Below are 22,429 nucleotides of genomic sequence, written 5' to 3'. Positions count from 1 at the left end.
GATTCACACATTCAGCTGTAACTCATGTAATTCATGTGTGTAGTCTGTTTTTTTTTTTTTAAACCAGAACAAGTCAGAAAATCTGCATTCTAGAGAAAGTTGAAGTTAAAACAACAGGTACACTTTAAAGCGACTCTGTACCCACAATCTGCCCCCCCCCCCAACCGCTTGTACCCTTGGATGGCTGCTTTTAATCCAGGATCTGTGGCGTGGCCTAAAGTGTGTGTGCCCAAGCCTTGCACCACCCCTCCATCCCTCCTCTCTGCCCTCTTCATCATTAGGAATGCCCTGGGCAGTATTTTTCCTATTCATCACTTGTGTGAACACTGCACAGGTGCCTTAACAATCCAGCTCATTTGCAGTGTTTACACAGGTGATGAATAGGAGAACTTCTGCCCAGGGCATTCCTAATGGTGAGAATGGTGGGGGGGAGAGGGGCGGAGAGGCGGTGCAAGGCTTGGCAAAAACACTCTAGGCCACGCCAATTTGACACGGGGCTGCAAGTTTAAAAGTAGTTTTTTAGGACAATAACTGCATCACCTGCCAAACGGACCTCAGGACAGATCTTGGATTAAAAGTAGCTATATGAAGGTACAAGTGGTTTGGGGGGGGGGGGGGACAGATTGTGGATACAGAGTCGCTTTATGGGAGTGGTTGTTAATAAAATATGGATGTTTAGACACTGTAAGGACAGCTGCCATTGTGTGTCATGTTCACCCGGCCGATACTGCAATATTAGTTATGGACTGCAAAAAGACTGTGTGAACCCAACCTTACTCTTGAAAAAGTATACTTGTCCAGTATTTTAAGTCAAAGTGCAGTGAATACTCCATAGAATCCTCTGACATTAATGATTAGCAATAACGGTAAATATCCCATTCCAAAAATCACTGCAGTATAGCAAAAGTTACTCTTACAGATTACAGCTTGCCTGATCAGTTATGAATGTGTAATTGATCCATAATATTAAGAAATTATAATTCTGTTGACCGTGTGCATAAATAACACATGGGACAAAATACACATGGGACACTGCAATGTCTCACTAGCTGACTCTTCCATGTGGCTACCATAGGCATCTGTGTAGTCATCATCAGATAGATACCACAGAGCAGATACCACTTATTGTGTATTTCTTCCTATTGCCATTGGTTTGGAGACAGAGAGCTACTAGAGGTCTACAGAAACACCATTCACAGATCAATGCTTTGGAATACCAAATTATCAGTATCTCCTGTCCAGCTCAATACATAATAAAGCTTATGCAGTCACTTATATTGTCACAGCTGACATAAACATGTTTTTTTCTACCCTGTTTCTCTGAAAATAAGACCTAGCTTTATATTGAAGGCTTTTTGAAGTAGGTGTCAACCATAAGTCCTACTCCAATAATAAGCCCTGGTTAAAGTCAGCTGACCAGATCCCTGTCACTGAGTGGCTAGGCATCAGCCAATCAGTGCCAGTTTTGTTATTCTCCGCCCCCCACCTGCTCAACACAAGCTGCAGGGGAGGCAGGAGGAGGAAGAAGATGCAGGGGAGGCAGGAAGTATACAGTTTTGGGACTACCAGCAGAGGGGGATGTATACAGCAAGGGCGAAGAACTACAGAGGGGGAGGGAGGTATACAGTATGGGGACTACCTGTAGAGGGGGGGTGTATACAATATGGTGGAAGAATTACAGAAGGGGAGAGATAAACAGTGTGGAGACTACTTACATAAGGGGGATTGTATACAGTATGGTGGAAGAACTACAGAGGGGGGAGGTATACAGTATGGAGGCCTACAGTATAGGAGTCTAACAACAGTGGGACATATATTATGGCAATATCTACCCTATAGAGTCTGGCTTTAGTGTATGTGGCATACTGTGTTTCTCTGAAAATAAGGCCTACCCCCGACAATAAGCCCTCATCATTTTTTCGGAGAAAAAAAAAAATAGAACAGCCTGTCTTATTTTTGGTGAAATACGGTATTACCTGCATTTTAGTTAGTTTTATTCAGCATGAAAGGGTGTACAATCAAACATGTAGATAACTTTATGATTATATAAGCCACCATAATCTCCTGAACATGCAGAACACATGCGGCTCAACAGATTGCCTTTACCAAATAGAAGAATAAAGATAGTAAGTACGAATGTAACATTCAAAAAGAAAATGAAGAAGAAAAATAAAGAAAACAGGGATATTGAGGGAAAAAAAAGGGAAGAGATAAAGAAGGAACAAAAACAAGGAAAATGGGGGACGTGAGCAATATATACAATAGTTATCACCATTTGGATGACCATTTCCATTTTAATATTGAGATTTTATTGTTGTAATTTCTCATTGCGAGTAATGTCATTCTAGGACCATCAAGAGGAGTTTATCCGAGTTTCAATCACAGTCTTCAGAACCAGCATCAGAAGACTTTTTATGCTGGCTCACATGTATTAATCCAAACCTATTTCCTTCTTTGTCTAAGTAAGTATCTTTTGTTTTATTACTGCTTACTTTGATGTTCATTTCAAATATCATGTGTTGTTTTATCTCCAGGTTTTTTTTTCCATGCTTGAAGATAATTTATTTTATCTCATTATAGTTGCTATAGTCTGGGCTGTGGTGGTGAATGTTTGATTATTCACATATGAATAGATTTAAAATATCATTTACAGAAAAAAAGCTTGCCTATCAGTAGCCAGTTTAGACTATTCAAAAGAAACCAGATATGCATTTTAATGCAAATTAGCAAAGTCAATTAGAACCAATGGGACACATAGGATCGCATTGTCTGACACCCTGCCATTATTGAGTGAGATAGTAAAGACCAGGAAAGTGGGTTTACTCAGCAGGGCCATTTAGCCGAGCTGCCGTTTAGTTGTATTGGGCCTGGATTTTAATGGAATGGAAGGTAGGTTGGTATTGGGACTTCATACAACTCAGGGTAAGCAATCCTTGATTGTTTTGTTTTCCCCTGTCCCTAGCAGCTGTCAGAATTTTTCTGTGGCCGGACTTCTCCTTTAAGGAAATATGCTGAATCCAGTACTCTACATCACCAGCCTGCTTGTATTTTATTGTTTAAAGCAAAAATATCAGCAGTTTTTTGCTGGCTAAAGCAAGAGCAGTATACAAGAGAACTTCTTACCCAGTTCAGAAGATATAACTCTTATTTCAATCCATTGCTCCAATGCTGAGATAAACTGTATTTTCCGGCATATAAGACCACTTTTGAAACCCAGAAAATCTGCTCTAAAGCCTGGGCTTGTCTTATATGCCTGATAGCGGCTCCACATATAGGGAGGAGGGGTGTGCTTAAAAATGGCCATGGCCCCATCCCTGGTGAATGTGGTCATTGCTATTAGCGCAACTGCCTGCCCCTCCACCTCCTCCCACAGGAATAAAAACATGAACTCACCTGTCACCTGTTCCCAGCAGCTTCTCTCCTGGCAGGCGTGCGCCTCCTCTCTCATCTTCACACACCGGGCACAGGCAGCGTAGTTGTGCCCGGTGTTCCTGAAGCCTGTCATTCACCTGAAGCTTTCCCGGCAGCCAATCGTCTCCTCGGAGACACTGGTAGACGCTTGGAGACACTAGGAGACGCAAATTAGGAAATAAATTCCACAGCCCAACAATGTTCAGACCCTTCCCTCATAACTTCCTGCATGTAAATACCCACTTTTGCACCCCAGAGGCTTTACCTTCTGATTTGAATAAAAACTGCTATAGCTTTATAGCTTACATTTCAGTGCCGGAGTGACAGATTGAAATACTTATAGACTTATATCTCCTTTATATAAGACTTATTAGACTTATATCTCCTGATTCAGAGAAAAATAGCCCTATTGTGCACTGCCTTTACTTTAGTCAGCAAATAGCATCTGACAGGTTCGCTTTAACGTTTTGCATTTGTAGCATTTATTTGCAGAAGGGTATAATTGCTATATAATGTATTAAGTAATAGAAATTACTATGTAAGATATATCATGTAATGGAAATAAAAATGAACAATGTTACATAGTCCATTCATGCTGGATCATTCTTGTGTTTCTGTATCCAAACCTGAATACATTATCTGAATAAACATTTGTGATCCAGCGCTGCAGCATGTTTCCCGTTTATAGGAGAGCAGGGACGTTTGATGGCCGTGTTTAATTTGACGGCAACAATTAGTTGTATATAAATAAGACCAATAAATTTAGCTCTATAAAAATGTTTTCATTGTCCTGCCATCCAGAGCCAAGCTATCTGTCCTTTTTTTCTCTGACCCATCTGATTGTGCCTACACTTTACCTTAATTTGCTTTATTGCCCGATTATGAGTAACCTATTTTCTTCTTACATCTGTTCTAAAATTCTGGAGGAAAAAAATGTAAATGCTTTTTTTCCCCCCCTCTGGTTAATATTTGCTTTAGTTAAAATTATGGCCTTGTTCTGTTTCATGAGATTTTTCTTCTTCCATTTACGAGGCTCGTCTTGCTCACACAGAGCTGTGTTAGTTACGAGAATGAGCTAGCATATGCCTCTCCATATGTCCAACATAGAACCACTCCATACAACTATCGGTGGTCGTTCGGTGGCCAAGGTTTTTCCTACAGCATGTAATTTCTCCCCTTAGAGCGAATCACTTTCCTGTGAATATTTCAATCTGCATCTACTTTAAGTGCCAGAAATTTGTATATATTGCAACTTGATCATTCTCCATCTGGTTATGGGAAAAGCTATATTTGTAACAGAATATTCTATAAATTACTTTTTTTTTTATTAATTCCATTTAAACAGATGCATATGGGGAGTTTTGCACTAAGTGTTGCATAACACATCACGTCATTTACAGCTACTGAATTTTATCTCTTGCTCTTTGCAGTGGAATTTTGACATTAAAATCAGCAAAAGAATGTGCTTATTATAAGGCCCTTACTGGCTGTACTGTAATGGAAAGGTTACTGTTTTATATGAGTTTTTACAAATGTCTATGCAATGCATGTATTGTAAATTATTTCGTAAAATTTAACTTTTTTAGATTTTTGATTTATTTATATATTTCACTCATTACACTTGACAACTCCCAATATATAATGGCTTATTTGCTAGAAATTTTATAAGTTCCAATATTAGGCCATGTTCAGACTTTGTAAGAGACTGGCCGTTCCGTGACCTGGCCGAGTCACGGAATAGCCGGTCTCAGAAAAGATCATCCCAAGATGATCTTTAGTGCCGCTGAATTCGGATGTGGGTGCATCCGTGCACGCCCACATCCGAGCTCCCCGCTGCTCACAAAGGAGCATGCAGCCGGAGCCGCACGCTCCATTGCGTGAACCTGACAGGGTTTTCTGCGGCCGCTTTCAATAAATAGCGGCCGCAGAAAACTGACATGTCAGTTTCTCACAGCGCCGCTAGGGATCATGGCTGGAGTGTTTACTATGTGTATACAATCTGGCCAGGATTCCCAATCTGGCCTCAGAACGACGTAAGTTCCGTACTAATCGCGGCCGTTGCAACAACGGCCGTGATTAGTACGGAACTTACATTGTGTCAACATAGCCTTAATGGTAAACTATTAGCAGGTTTGTACATACAATCTTGCTGAGATCTCTCTTGAGCTGCCTAGCTTCTCATTCTAGGTGTCGTCGTTTTGGAGTAATTTGTTCCTTAATAAATATGCAAATTAGTACCTTTGGTGCACTGGAGGTGTTCTTCGGCCCCTCCCACCTGCGATGTGCAAGCCTACATGTTCACATAGAGCTATGCATAAGCAGGCACAGCTTGTTCTCACACCATCCTGAAAACGCAGTTTGCTTATGGATAGCTGAATACACACGTAGGCATGCACATTAGATCAAGCAGGAAGGCAGAATGATGCACTGAGGGGCTAAGGAATTCCCACAGTGCACCAAAAGTACTCATTTGTATATTTATTAACCCCTTCACGTCCACATCTGTATATATATGTTCCTACTGCACATGCCCGTGCAGTAGGAACATATATATATTCCTTCCTGCACTGAAGGGGCTTTAAATGTGTGCAGGACTGCTCCAGTGGGAGTGATCCGCACACATCAGTGTGGCTGGCACAGGAGCTAATGACAGGCAGCGGTGGTCATGAAGCTGCCTGTCATTAACCACCACAATCCATAGCGATTGCGACGCTTAAGGTAGTCAGTGACAAGCACCTGTCACTGACAGATCGGGACCCAGGGTAAGCCATTTACCTCTGTCCTGTTGCATCGTTGATCGGTGCAGACTCTATGCATCCATCGACAATAATGCAAATGAATGCTATGGCATAGCATTCATCAGTATATGCAATCAAAGCATTGCATATATAAGTCCCCTAAGGGATTTATACAATATATGCAATATAAAATGTGTAAAAAAAAAAAGTTAAAAAACTTAATTTTTTTAAATCATTAATAAAAATGCCCCAATGAACATTTTTATTAACCCTGTCCCATTATCCAAAAATATATATATATATATATATATATATATATATAAATCATTCAGAATTGTTCGAACTATTAAAATATAACAATATTGTTTCCGCAAGATGAACGACGGAAATGAAAAGCAAAAAAGAAAACACCAGGATTGCTGATTTTTAAAAAATTATATATTAGAAAAAAATTTATAAAAACAATCAAAATTTTTTCTCTTACACCAGTATGATACCAATAAAAACAAGAGATCATGGTGCAAAAAATGACACCCAAATCAGCCCTGTAGGTGGAAAAATGAAAGCGCTATGGCTCTTAGAAAACGAGGAGGAAAATTGCTTCAATTTGACCTGGACATCCGGGCATTAATGACCTTCGGTCATGAAGGGGTTAAAGTGTCACTGTCGTTTATTTTTATTTTTTTATTTTTTTATTTTTTTTGCAGAAATCAACAGGGGTTTTAAGAAACTTTGTAATTAGGTTTATTAGCCGAAAAATGCATTTTTATCACGACAAAGCAGTTTGAAGCTCTCCCCCCTGTCTTCATCATTGTGTATGGAGAGGGGAGGGGTGGAGGGAGATGAGGCACCAAAACCAAACAAAAAAGAGTTAGTTTACAACTACATCATCTCTGACCTCTGAATACGGCTTTCATGCAGCTCCTGGCTGTGTAATCCTTTGTTCTCTGCTCTCTGCTGCCGACTCTTCTCCCTCCCCCCTCCCTTTCTATAGAACAGACAGGGTTGTGTCTGATGCAACAAGTCACAATTTCCTGATATTTTGCAGTGAACGGAAAAGAGGAGTGAGGGGGGAAAAGTGTTTTTGAATGCAGATAATGGCATATTTGCCTAATAAACCCAATTAGGTTTCTTAAAATTGCCTGGACTATTGATTTCTGCAAAAAAAAAGACAGTGACTCTTTAAGTAACTAATTACTCCAAAATGGCACCACCTTGAAAAATTTGAACACTGGCACTGGAATGAGACGCTAGATGGCTACATGGAGATAGCAGGTTCGTACGGATGAACAAATATCTAAGCGACAGATACTGGATGGTACTGTTGTTGCAGCAGCCATATGACACCCAGTGAGTTCCATGCACTGGTCCATTTCTAATTAATAGAGCTTGTGCATAAAGGTATACTTTAACATAGACAACTGTCAGAACACTGTTATAATAATGTATTATAACAAAATACATGTTGTGTTGATGTCCAGGCTCAGGCATTCAATATCAGTTTTAAAAAAAGTTGAAGTTGAAAAACTTCAAGATACGGCTGAAGGGTGTGAATCTAAACCTGGAAAGGGGTACTCTCATCTTAACCACCATACAGCAGGGCTTGTGCAGTTAAATATTTTTGCAAATACATTCATTTGGCAAGCTTGCCTCCATCTCCTGATATGCTGCTGATTCCCTCCCTTGTTGACAGCTCGTTGTCTAAGTTACTGACCACCACTCTTCTCTAAAAGCAGTGGTCTGGCTGATATAATATAAATATATATATATATAATGTAGATGTATAGAGATATGTCATATATCTCACACACATACAAGCCAGATCGCTGCTTTTAGAGCAGAGTGGTGGTCGGTTACCTAGACAATGAGCTGTCAACAAGGGAGGGAAAGAACAGCATATCAGAAGGAGGCAAGTTTGCTAATTGGATGTATTTGCAAAAAAAAAATATTTAACTTGACGAGAAACACAAGTTTAACCCCTTCATGTCATAGCCTTTTTATTTATTTATTTTGCATTTTAATTTTTTCACCCACAGACCCATATGAGGTCTTTTTTTCCCTAAAATATGCTGTGCAACCAGAAAAGATTATTTAGAAGGTGAAAAATTAAAAATACTTTCTATGGCTGCTGAGAAAGTATAATGGATAGTCTCGCCCCAACTATTAAATGATCACATTCCAGATCTCGCACAATATACAGTGTAAGCATAAAAACCCACCAGATAAAATGATCAACAAGTCACATATATGCAAGTTTAGTACCAATAAAATGTACAGCTTATGGTGCAAACAATCTCACACAGCACCATAGACCAAAAAATAAGGGTCAGAAAAGAGCAGTTTTAAGCACATTCATTTTTTAAAAGTAGTAAAATAAAATAAACGTTATATAAATTGGGTATTGTTTTAATTGTACTAACTGGTTAACATGTTAGTTTTTACCACAGGGTGAACAGCATAAATACAAAACCAACTCAAAAATTGGTGTCACAAAAAAAAGAAAAAAAAAAAAAAAAAAAAAGGCCTCATATAGGTCTCTAGATGAATACAAAAATTTCTAAAAAGTCAATCTGGGCAGAATGATAGAATGTGGGAATTCTATGTAAGTTAGCCCAAATGTTTTGAGGGATAAAAATATTGCATCATGCACAGACAATTCATCAAAACAAATAAATGATTGCGACATCTATAACATAGAAATGGACATAGATGTGATTTACATTCTGGTGCATTGCATTACAGTTTGTTATAGCGGTGATACAATTTAGAAAAAACTTGTAAATATTTGTACCAATGCGCACATAAAACTGAGGACCAGAGTTATGTTCCATATGCCGCCGTCGACATTATCGAACAGAAGGTCTATTGGAGGAAAACATTGGGTGACTGTTTATTTCAATAAAACATGTAGATAACTAAAATACAGAAGAATAAATAACATGAATATACACGGAGTAGGGTTAGCATATCATTACACAGTCCATGTAAACGTTTAAAGTCAAAAGTCAACTATGGCTTTTTAGAGTATAACAGAGAAAGGTGCAGGCAAAGTAACTGCAAGCAGCACCATCCAACAAGGGACGAATAAACAGCTGCCAGCCTTGGTGCTAGTTATACCTATCTCCAAATCAGCATAATACAGTAGGTCAGGCAGCATACAACCGAGCCCTTTATTGGCCAAGCTCTGGTCACGTCTGTGTTCTCTTCCTGCAGCTGGTGAAGAATTCTGCCAAACTGCAGCTTCAGATGCACCCGACCATACCAGACCACCAGTCTTTCTTTCCATTCTGATTGAGTATGCCCGCCCGACCGCCCGGTGGAGCCCCTTATACTTATCCAAATCTCGAAGTCCCAGTCCCAGACCCCATCCCGACGCTGAGATATCCCCATCAGAAGCCATGTGTGCGCTCACCAGTAATTAATCCGACGCCGTGACTTCGAGGAAAGGGTAAGTATAACGGGCTCCACCGGGGGGTCGGGCGAGCTTCACCCCGGCAGCCGGGGTGACAGGCTTCCTTTAAGTCTGTCAGACTTACAGGGGCCTCTAGAGAAAAAAAAATTGGTGTCAGAAAGTTATACATATTTATAAATTACATTTCTTTAAAGAACTCAAGTCTTTCAATGCTTATCAGCTGCTGTATGTCCTGCAGGAATAGGAAGTGGTGTATTCTTTCCAGTCATAGGCCATGTTCACATGGCGTAAGAGACCAGCCACTCCGTGACCTGGCCGGATCACGGAACGGGCAGTGTCAGATAAGATCATCCCGGCCGGTACTGCAGATGATCTTTACTGCCGCTGAATTCGGATACAGGTGCATCTGTGCGCGCCCGCATCCGAATTGGCCGTTGCACGCAATGGAGCGTGCGGCCGGAGCCGCACGCTCCATTGTGTGCACCGACACGTTTTCTGCGGCTGATATTCAATGAATAGCGGCCGCAGAAAACTGACATGTCAGTTTCTTGTGGCGCCGCTAGGGATCCATAGAAGGCAGCTACATAGCAATCACATCCGTTGTTTCAAATATGCAACAATGGCCGTGATTACTATGTAGCTTACCTAGTGTGAACATAGTCTTACACAGTGCTCTCTGCTGCACCCTCTGTCAATGTCAGAAATGGTCCAGAGCAGAAGATGTTTTCTATGAGTATTTCCTGCTGCTCTGGACAGCAGGTGGCAGCATAGAACACTGTGTTAGGGTGGGTCCACACTACGGAATCCATGTGGATAAGTCCCGTTGGATTCCCACGCTCGTACCCGCTCAAGTGGTGCGCATCTCCGCCTGACTCATAGACTCAATTCTATGGGCAGGCGGATTGCGCCATCCGCCAAAAGAAATGACATGTCAATTCTTTTGGTGGATGGTGGAATCCGCCCGCCCATAGAATTGAATCGAAGGTTTGAGTGACGAAATCCACCGGAACTTATCTGCGCAAATACCGTAGTGTGAACCCACCCTGGAAAGAAATCTCCACTTTCTGTAGGACATACAGCAGCTGATAAGTACTGGAGGAGTTGAGTTGTTTTTTTTAATACAAATAATTTACAAATCTGTATAACTTTCTGCCACTAGTTAATTAAAAAAAAAAAACTATTTTCTGGGGTATCCCTTTAATACAAGGTTTAAACAAATAGCTTTGCCTATCAGTTCAAATTCTTTGTACAAGTTTCAAGACCTTTTAGTTATTTATTGTACATTCAGACATTGCCCCTTTTACTACTTTGTGCATCAGCAAAATGACCTCAGGATTTCTCCCGTCTGTCCGGATCATGTCATAAACACATGAGTTTATAGTTTACTATAAAAAAGAGCTCTGACAACTGAAGATTATAGCAATACTGCCCCTGCAATGGTCTATGTCAGTCATGTCAAACTCTGGCTCGCCAGGCAATTCAAAGTCTGAATTACTTCTGGCCTGCCATGGCTGCTATATAAGAGACTATGGGGCAGGGCTGGCTACTATATTAGAGACTATTGGGGAGGGCTGGCTACTATATGAGACTATGGGGGAGGGATGGCTACTATACAAGAGGCTATGGGGGGGTGGCTACTATATAAGAGACTATGGGGAGAGCTGGCTAAGATATGAGACTACAGGGGAGGGCTGGCTACTATAAAAGAGACTATGGGGAGGGCTGGCTACCATATAAGAAACTATGGGGAGAGCTGGCTACTATATGAGACTACAGAGGAGGGCTGGCTACTGTAAGGGTACAAACCCACACACCGTATACACAGCAGATACGCAGCAAAAACGCAGCAGATTTGGTGGTGCAGATTTGATGCTGTGTTCAGTTATTTAGATCTAATCTGCTGCGTATTTGTTGCGTGTTTGTTGCGTATTTGCTGCGTATTTGCTGCGTATCGCAGCAGTAAATAAGCTGCGTATACGGTGTGTGGGTTTGTACCCTAAGAGACTATTGGGGAGGGCTGGCTACTATATGAGACTATGGGGGAGGGCTGGCTACTATACAAGAGGCTATGGGGGGGTGGCTACTATATGAGACTACATGGGAGGGCTGGCTACTATATGATACTATTGGGGAGGGGTGGCTACTATATGAGACTATGGGGGAGGGCTGGCTACTATAAGAGACTATGGGGGAGGGCTGGCTACTATATGAGACTACAGGGGAGAGCTGGCTACTATTTGAGACTATGGGGGAGGGCTGGCTACTATATGAGAGACTATGGGGGAGGGCTGGCTACTATATGAGACTACAGGGGAGGGCTGGCTACTATATGAGACTATGGGGGAGGGCTGGCTACTGTATGAGACTATTGGGGAGGGCTGGCTACTGTATGAGACTATGGGGGAGGGCTGGCTACTGTATGAGACTATGGGGGAGGTCTGGCTACTATATGACACTACAGGGTAGGCTGGCTACTATAAGAGACTATTTTTGAGGGCTGGCTACTATATAGGACACTTGGGGGGCTGGCTACTATATAGGACACTTGGGGGGCTGGCTACTATTTGAGCACTTATTTGGGCACTACTGGGAGGGCTGGCTACTATGTCAGGCAATTTTGGTTAGGATGGCTACAACTTGGGGCAATATGGGGGGGGGGGTGGCTATTACATGGGTTTGGGTTTAATCATATCATAGCAATACATCATGTCATTTATCATAGTGCACAGTGCTGGGAGACGCACACCACTGACAGTGCCAGGAACACCGCATTCGCGCTTCAATAATTATCATGGTTGGCCCACGACTATGTCCAATTTTTTTTTTATTTTGGCTCACTGTGTATTTGAGTTTGACACCCCTGATCTATATGGTCTATACATTAATATGAGGACCTTCCTATGTTACTGTTCAGTAAAGATGTTTGCTCTGTACTGCCCCATCTATATATGATATTATGTGATTGCACCATAAATGTGTATCATATGTAATGTCCACTATAAGGATTTGGCAAAAGAAGGTAATAACCTTACTCAGAGTACTGTCTCCTCATTATGTATTTCATAAATTATAAATGAGTAATACAGATGCAAATAATTTAAAAAGTTTTTTTTATATATATATCACATCCTCAAAAAGCCCATTTACACAGGAAGATTATCTGACAGATTATCTGCCAAAGATTTGAAGCCAAAGCCAGAAACAAACTATAAACAGAGATCAGGTCAGAAAAGAAAGCCTGAGATTTCTCCTCTTTTCAAATCCATTCCTGGCTTTGGCTTCAAATCTTTGGCAGATAATCTGTCAGGTAATCTTTCTGTGTAAATCGATCGAATGCACAGTGAATGGGACCTGAGGGCAGTTGGCCCCATTTACTATATAGGAGCCATGCCAGGTTACTGCAGCTCTGCGCTCATTTACCTCAATGTGAGCTGAGCTGCTGTAACCCGGCACGGCCACTAGGCGATGAAGGGAGCCACCTGCTTCCAGTGCAGTTTACTGTGCATTTGTTGGAGCCACGTCCCTGCCAACAGGGGCACTCCAGCAGATCAGACATTGATGACCTATCCTGAGGAAAAGCCATCAATGTAAAATTCCCAGAAAAATCCTTAAGCATGCATTTCATATGAATGTTTGGAATTGGGTGGGTAGATAGTACAGTGCATAATGATTACCGCTTCGTTCCTATCTGCATTCTGCTCATCAGGTTGTGGCCTCTGGAGTCTGCTCCGCTCCCTGTGGCTCCTTCCTGGGTGCTGAGAAAAGCTGGATCCAGTCCTGGCAAACTTTTCCCAATTCGCTAGGATTGAATACCTCTTTTCCCAGCATCTGAGGAGGAGCTGCAGGGAGCGGAGCAGACTCCAGAGGCCACAACCTGATGAGCGGAATACAGGCAGGAACAAAGCCATTTGTTTTGTTCCTACTGTAGATTTGCTCATCTCTAATTATAATGAAAATCAGGCCAATCTAGTCTCTTTACCTTGTACCCTGTTAAAGGGAATATGTTACCTAAATTTTCTTTTGCCGAATAGAGTCAGATACTAAAAGTTGCTCTGTTTCTATTTTCTGACTTTAATTATTTTTTATTTTCCTTTTTTTTTTTTTTACAATATTATTTGGGCTGCTCTTAACAGCATTTAGTGACATACTTTACTGCAAGGCTCATGGACAAAGATGACAATAGACAGACTCTGTCCCCTTTGAGATGAATGTGAAACATCTTTGAGCTCACTCTGTGACCTTTGAAAAGGTCATTCCACTGGGACCTGCTATTGTCTTCTACTTATATTATCCATCCACTGGTGTCACATGTTGCTGCAGATCACTTTACAGCATCCTCCTCTTATCACCACAGAAACTTTAGGAAGTCTTAGCTTAGTTTTTGCCCCAGTGGCGAGAATAAAAAGTGCAAGGTCTTAGGGTTATTTTATAATATTGATAGAAAAAATGGAAAATTAGAAAAAATGGCACAAAAAATTCTTTAAAAAATGTTTTAACATAAAATCATTCTTTAATCTTTTTTTTTTTTTTTGCATATTTCACAATAGGTGTAATTTATGTTTCATTTTATATATTAAAAAAAATCAGTTTTGTGTATCAGGTTTGAGGTTGGCCAACTTTATTTATGTATCTAGTTTTATTTATTTATTTATTTTTTTGTGCTGTTATGTAATATGAAAACAAAAAAACCTGTGAGCCAGTGAATTTGTGTCTATCTACACAATTTCTTGGTATAGAGAATATATAAATATTCTGTAGCTGTGTGAAATGCTGATTCTGGAATATCAAAGCACCGATATGTTATTTGCTTCAATTCAAAGGCCAATAACAAATATATGAAAGGCCGGAAATTTCCTGTAGACTCAGACTCCATTAGAAAAAATTAAATCTTTGCTTCTAAAATTCCTCTATATTTTATAGACTTAATCTGACCTGGACTTCATGTGCATATGAAATGTAATTATACCAATAAGTAATACAATGGATCCACTTAATAATATACATGATTTTTTTTTGCTGGCGTCAGGAGCTTTGTGTACATATCAGACAAAAGTAAAATGTCATTCAGCGGAGTGATGCTGTCAGCATCATAATGATTATACATGACTTGTGCTTCAAAGGCAGAGAATATTATTCAGCTTGTGGAACCTGTTTTACTTTAGTAATTTTGGTGCTTCAGACTTTTTTAAATACATTTTTCATATTTTGTAAGTAAATGGTAGAGAAGACGGAGCAAACCTTTATTTCATCTTTAGGCTTTTATTAGTGACTGTACACATGTTATCTGTTCTGCAAATGTAATACATTGGAAGGGCTTCATAATCTGTGTCAATTTATACAACCCATGCTATAACCTGTGTTATGTTCTATTATTTTATCTATTGATTTTATTCTTTCCAAATATATATCTGTGTAACCATACGTTCTACTTGAATATGCTGGATTGTTGAGCCTCATTTTGAATTGCATACAGTACACTATGGATTAGTTGTCCTATTTAGGAACAGATGATAAGGAAGGCTCAATAATGGGTCCGTTATTTCTATTAAAGTTAGCTGTCCCCAATAGACTTCAGTGGAGAGGACCTCCTATATGTGGAAGTGACAGAGAATCAAGTGAGCCTCCCTTAACTTTAATTCAGCCATGATCATCCACAGACATAGCAATTTTTTTTTTCTAGATTTGACATTCATATCTTTTTTTTTTTTTTTTTCAAGCAAGATATCTGTGAGGTTCATCAGTCAGGAAAACCACTGATCTGAAAGGCTTGGTGAGGATACACTTACAGAATTCCACCATTGGCATAGATTTCAATGGGTAAAGAATTTGTGTATATGGGGAAATCTCAGGTGAAAGATACAACTAGTATACAACCAGCCGGGTTGGTAAGATTTCAAGCAAAAATATAAAGAAAAACCTTAAAGCAGACATGTCAGTAGATCAATATATTAGGGGTGTACACCTTTAAAACTCTACTTTTAAACACAAAAGAACCCCACATAACAGAAAACAAATCCAATGAAATCCGTATTTACACCAGTCCACAATTCAGCTCAACCTACACAGTCCCAGCCGGGATGTATGAAAATAAAACCGGTTGTATCTCACCAGTCTGTCGTCCCGTAGTCTCGCTGGTATCTCTTAAGTAGACAGTGCCAATAACAGGTTGTGACCAATCAGGAATTAATTTTAACCCTAATACACCCTTGTTGTGTATGCGTGTTGGTCACTACCCCTTCTCGCACAGGGAACTGTCGGGGCACTCGCCCTAAAAAGGGCGACCCCTGCCCCGATCTAACCCTTTGTTCAGTCCCTGTTATACCCTGTATTTACTCCCAAAGTGTCACGTTTCCTCTGGGTAACCAAATTCATCAGGGGAAAACACAAAATCGGGTATCGAACACTAATGTAAATTTAAATCAGAAATACATAAAGAATACAAAACTATATAACAATTAAATAATCTGACAGAAGTAACGCTAACTTGCACAGTGGTGCTAAACTGTCTTATTGCCTACATTGCCTGGCCTCACATAAAGTGTTTTAGTACTCTGTGGCTATTTCCATAAAGTGCAAATGCGTCTAACAGCTAGTCAGATAAAAAGTGTCTAATGATCTGCCGCTAATTCAGTAAAGTGCAATTGCAAACTAATGCCCCTCAGAGTCTCGGCCTTTCTGTGCAAATAATCAGCTAAAGTGTCTGGTGCAGTGGTATCTACAGACCTCGGTACCTGCATTCTCACTGTAGGGATCCTCCTATATACCTCCGTATCCCTGAACATGCTTGCCCCACTTCCGGACGCTAGCCCCACTTCCGGTCTCGCCGTGACGTCACTTCCGGCGGCCGTTCGCGTCATTACGGAGCGCATCAGGGTAACCATGGATACAGTCAACAACAATACAGACTACGTCCAGTGGTTTGTTTAACCACTTAAAGCGGCCGTTACATAGCTTATTTGGACAGACAAAATCTCTCTCAACACCTCCCGCTCCCTCCATGTAATGTGCCTAATTTCAACAAAGTATGATATTTAAACCCTACATATCCAAGCAACTTAAACAGAACTGTACAGGCATTATCGTTTATATGAACTGGAGAGAATGGAACTGCTGCACATCCCATCCATGGCTGATACTAATGCCGCTAGGCCTATATTAAAAATTGATGAAAAATTGATAAAAATTGATGAATTGATCAAGCCATATTGCCCCGTGTACCACCGCGCAGGTCCTCTGGTCCACACGGGTCCCTACGCTAACTCCACACCGTGTCGGTCAGCGACCGCCAACCCCGCAAAGCGTGCACGTGCAGGGAAGGGAGGCCATGGAACGGCCCTGCAACGGCCCTGCAACCCCAATGTCACAGGACCAGACCCAAAAAGCCCCACCAAGACCCAGCCAGCACCACCGGCAGGGAAGGCTGCCCCCAAACGACACAAGTATGGATATGGTATTACACTTACCATTGCTGCTCTCACAGAATGGGGAAGACATAGGGTCCAGACATGTGAGCACAGGCATCTCCTGCTAATTTTGGTCATGTGGGTCTTATAAAGGAGTGCTAGCTGTTCAGAGAGGGAGAATTGCAAAACACGAACTGGAGAGAATGGAACCGCTGCACATCCCATCCATGGCTGATACTAATGCCGCTAGGCCTATATTAAAAATCAACACCAGAGTGTCTGTATATGAATTGATCAAGCCATATTGCCCCGTGTACCACTGCGCAGGTCCTCTGGTCCACACGGGTCCCTACGCTAACTGCACACCGTGTCGGTCAGCGACCGCCAACCCCGCAAAGCGTGCACGTGCAGGGAAGGGAGGCCATGGAACGGCCCTGCAACCCCAATGTCACAGGACCAGACCCAAAAAGCCCCACCAAAACCCAGCCAGCACCACCGGCGGGGAAGGCTGCCCCCAAACGACACAAGTATGGATATGGTATTACACTTACCATTGCTGCTCTCACAGAATGGGGAAGACATAGGGTCCAGACATGTGAGCACAGGCATCTCCTGCTAATTTTGGTCAAGTGGGTCTTATAAAGGAGTGCTAGCTGTTCAGAGAGGGAGAATTGCAAAACACGAACTGGAGAGAATGGAACCGCTGCACATCCCATCCATGGCTGATACTAATGCCGCTAGGCCTATATTAAAAATCAACACCAGAGTGTCTGTATATGAATTGATCAAGCCATATTGCCCCGTGTACCACCGCGCAGGTCCTCTGGTCCACACGGGTCCCTACGCTAACTCCACACCGTGTCGGTCAGCGACCGCCAACCCCGCAAAGCGTGCACGTGCAGGGAAGGGAGGCCATGGAACGGCCCTGCAACCCCAATGTCACAGGACCAGACCCAAAAAGCCCCACCAAAACCCAGCCAGCACCACCGGCGGGGAAGGCTGCCCCCAAACGACACAAGTATGGATATGGTATTACACTTACCATTGCTGCTCTCACAGAATGGGGAAGACATAGGGTCCAGACATGTGAGCACAGGCATCTCCTGCTAATTTTGGTCATGTGGGTCTTATAAAGGAGTGCTAGCTGTTCAGAGAGGGAGAATTGCAAAACACGAACTGGAGAGAATGGAACCGCTGCACATCCCATCCATGGCTGATACTAATGCCGCTAGGCCTATATTAAAAATCAACACCAGAGTGTCTGTATATGAATTGATCAAGCCATATTGCCCCGTGTACCACTGCGCAGGTCCTCTGGTCCACACGGGTCCCTACGCTAACTGCACACCGTGTCGGTCAGCGACCGCCAACCCCGCAAAGCGTGCACGTGCAGGGAAGGGAGGCCATGGAACGGCCCTGCAACCCCAATGTCACAGGACCAGACCCAAAAAGCCCCACCAAAACCCAGCCAGCACCACCGGCGGGGAAGGCTGCCCCCAAACGACACAAGTATGGATATGGTATTACACTTACCATTGCTGCTCTCACAGAATGGGGAAGACATAGGGTCCAGACATGTGAGCACAGGCATCTCCTGCTAATTTTGGTCTGACTGTGCACGCCTGCGGGGGTGGTGGTCACTGACCGGCACAGTGTGGACTTAGTGTAGGGACCCATGTGTATCAGATACCTGCACGAGGTACATGGGGCAGTGTGGCTTGATCAATTCACATACAGAATTCTGATGTTTTTTATGCAGCCGAGAGGTACTAGTATCAGCCATAGGTGTGAGGTGCAGCACTCTTTTTCTTACCTGAACCGTATTTTGTTTCTCTTTTCTCCGTGTTTTGCACTCCTCCTGGTAAGACCCACATGACCGCAATTAGCAGGAGACACCTGAGTGCTCATGGTTTTAATCCCTCCTGTCTGTCCCATTCTATCTGTGATAGCTATGGTGAGTGCAATACCTTATCCAGACTTGTGCTGTTTGGGGGCAGCTTCCTCCGCCGGCGGTGCTGGCTGGGTTTTGGTGTGGCATTTTTGGGTCTGGTCCTGTGGCATGGGGGTTGCAGGGCCGTTCCATGGCCTCCCTTCCCTGACTGTGCACGCCTGCGGGGGTGGTGGTCACTGACCGGCACAGTGTGGACTTAGTGTAGGGACCCATGTGTATCAGATACCTGCACGAGGTACATGGGGCAGTGTGGCTTGATCAATTCACATACAGAATTCTGATGTTTTTTATGCAGCCGAGAGGTACTAGTATCAGCCATAGGTGTGAGGTGCAGCACTCTTTTTCTTACCTGAACCGTATTATCATTTATATATTTCTTCCTTTTCTCTTTTATAGCACTCTATAACCCTTTTATCTAAATCATGCGTATCCACCAGACAGCCAACAAGTAATTCACTATGCAATTAGACACCTATATTATAGCATCATATTACAGTGGGAAAGAGGAGTACACATGTGTGATAAAGTCAAAATAAAAATTAAAATTAAAATTAAATATACAGAGCGTCGGGTGGGACAGCGGAGGATTGTGATTCCTGCATCAACCTTATTTTATTACTTAGAGGAAGCAGGTATAACTCAGTTTCTCGTTTAACCCCTTCGGGGCAACAGTCTGTAGCCTAAAAATCCACTGGGTCTCCTTTTGCAGGATCACTCTGTCCCAGTCACCGCCCCTACAATGAGGACGGACCAGCTGTATCCCTACAAACTTAAGACCTGTCACATCTCCTTTATGAGTGGCGTTGATGTGTCTCGCCACTGGTTTGTCTGCTCCATTCGCCACGTCTCTCAGATGCTCACCCACCCTCCGTCTGAACTCTCTTACTGTCTTTCCCACATATTCCATGCCACAAATACATGTGGCCTTATAAACTACGCCCTTTGACCTGCAATTAATGAAATCTCTGATCTCATAATTGCGACCGGTTACATTACTCTTAAAATTTTTACATTTATCAATATGGGCGCACGTTATACAGCCACTGCATCGGAAGCACCCTGCTATTTGTCTATCAAGCCACGTATTTGGTGGTCTTGGGGCTTCAAAGTGACTTTTCACTAGCCTATCTCGTAGGCTTCTCCCCTTTCTGTAGGTGATCTGCGGGTGAGGGCCTAAGGTGTCTTGCAAATCGGGATCCATTAACAGTACATCCCAATGTTTGGCTATGATTTTTTTAACCTGACTAGATGCACCATCAAAAGTCGCAATGATTCTGGTTATTTTTGCTTCTTCTTGCTTATCTTGTGGTATTAAGAGCTGTGTCCTATCAAGACCCTTTACATCCTGGTAGGCTTTCCGTAAAATGTTATCCGGGTAGCCTCTTCTGGTGATTCTCTCTCTGAGATCATCAGCTTGTTTTTTAAATTCCTCTGTCGTGGAGCAGTTCCGCTTCATCCTCAAGTACTGGCCCTTCGGTATACCCGCCTTCAGGGCTCTGGGATGATGACTGCTCCACGACAGCAGGGCATTGGTGGAGGTGGGTTTTCTGTACACGTGTCCAGGCCACCCCTCCCATTTTTTTCAATCAGGATGTCCAAAAATGGTAGTTTGGACTCATGTATCTTACATGTAAAGTGTAGTCCAATCTCATTTACATTCAGGGCTTTCACAAAGTCCAGAAAGTGCCGTTTTGGCCAGCTCCATATGATGAATATATCATCGATGAAGCGGGCCCACAGCTGCACATTTGTGGTGTATTCCTGGAGGGTGTCCCCGAACACGATCGACTCCTCCCACCAGCCCAGAAGGAGATTTGCGTACGTGGGGGCACAAGGGCTCCCCATCGCAGTCCCTCTGAGCTGGTGGAAGATTTTATGGTCGAATACAAAATAATTTCGGGTCAACGTAAAACTCAACAAGTCAAGTACCAATTGGTTATGGCCCCTGAACTGGCAACTTCTTGTCTGCAAGAAGAATTGCACTGCGGCCAAACCTGCCGAGTGAGGTATCGAGGAGTAGAGAGCCTCGACGTCAATACTGCCAAGATATGTACCCTCGTCCAGGCTCAATCCCTCGATCCTCCTCAGCAGGTCTGTAGTGTCCCGGGTATAAGACGGAAGACTCATGACAAAAGGTTTCAATATTTTGTCTATGTAGATCCCCACATTTTGTGACAGTGAGTCTACCCCCGTCACAATAGGTCTCCCTTTCAAGGGATTAGTACCCATATGTACCTTAGGGAGTGAGTAGAAAGTGGCTAGGCGAGGGAACCTTGGCAGTAAAAATTCCATCTCTCCTCCACTAATGAGAAATTCATCTTTGGCTTTTGTCAATATACTCTTTAACTCCCCAAGGTACACACTAGTCGGATCAGACTGCATGATCTCATAGCAGTCCGGGGTCATCAATATCTTTAGACACATCTCTCGATACCCTTCAGAGTCCATCAAAACAATGTTACCCCCTTTATCTGACGGTTTCACCGTAATGGACTTATCCTGTTCTAAAGATACCACAGCTTCCATCTCGGCCTTTGAGAGATTGCTTACACACCTCACACGTGTTTTTTCCAAATCTCTGATCACCAAGTCAACAAAAACATCCTCACAAGAAATTTCACCCACTGGTGGCACCTTTTTACTTTTAATTTTCAGGTCCGTAAAAGGACCTGACCCCTGAGGTCTCTCAGCTTCATCAAGAAGGTCCACCAGTAGGTTTGCCCCCACTAGCACGTCCCGTGGAATACCCAGCTCCTGGCTTTTCTTTTGTTCTTGTATACGAAAGAACTTGTGCCAGTGTAGCTTACGCGCAAAATGATTTAAATCTTTTGCCCATTCAAATTTATTGAACGTGCCAGTGGGTACAAAACCCAGACCCTTGCTCAATACACACATTTCTACGGTATTAAGAGTGCGTTTAGACAAATTTATTACCTGTAACTCGTTTGTGTTGCTGGATTGTTGTAATCTATCCTGTTGCGTAGCGGGTAAGGGAGTGGTTGACCACGCCCTAAAAAAGCTTGGTCACCCAACCCATGCTATAACCTGTGTTGTGTTCTATTATTTTATCAATGGATTTTATTCTTTCCAAATATATATCTGTGTAACCATACGTTCTATTTGAATATGGTGGATTGTTGAGCCTCATTTTGAATTGCATACAGTACACTATGGATTAGTTGTCCTATTTAGGAAGAGATTATAAGGAAGGCTCAATAATGGGTCCGTTATTTCTATTAAAGTTAGCTGTCCCCAATAGACTTCAGTGGAGAGGACCTCCTATATGTGGACGTGACAGAGAATTAAGTGAGCCTCCCTTAACTTTAATTCAGCCATGATCATCCACAGACATAGCAATTTTTTTTTCTAGATTTGACATTCATATCTTTTTTTTTTTTTTTCAAGCAAGATATCTGTGAGGTTCATCAGTCAGGATAACCACTGATCTGAAAGGCTTTATGAGGATACACTTAAAGAATTCCACCATTGGCATAGATTTCAATGGGTAAAGAAT

The 22,429-nt window shown here is 42.4% G+C and overlaps 1 protein-coding gene across 7 annotated transcripts in view; it reads left to right on the top strand.

Moving 5' to 3' along the window:
• Positions 1-22,429, top strand: part of KIAA0825 (KIAA0825 ortholog) — a 313,028-nt gene that overhangs the window by 88,197 nt on the left and 202,402 nt on the right. For all 7 annotated transcript variants that reach the window (XM_069962920.1, XM_069962918.1, XM_069962916.1 and 4 more), the window contains one exon: positions 2,349-2,462. In XM_069962920.1, coding sequence (XP_069819021.1) covers positions 2,349-2,462 — 114 coding nt within the window. The remainder of the gene's footprint in view (positions 1-2,348; positions 2,463-22,429) is intronic.

Source organism: Dendropsophus ebraccatus, chromosome 3 (genome assembly GCF_027789765.1).
Source record: "Dendropsophus ebraccatus isolate aDenEbr1 chromosome 3, aDenEbr1.pat, whole genome shotgun sequence".
Taxonomy (NCBI): Eukaryota; Metazoa; Chordata; class Amphibia; order Anura; family Hylidae; genus Dendropsophus; species Dendropsophus ebraccatus.
The sequence above is the reverse complement of the archived record's forward strand: the minus strand, read 5'-3'. Positions and strand labels throughout refer to the sequence as shown.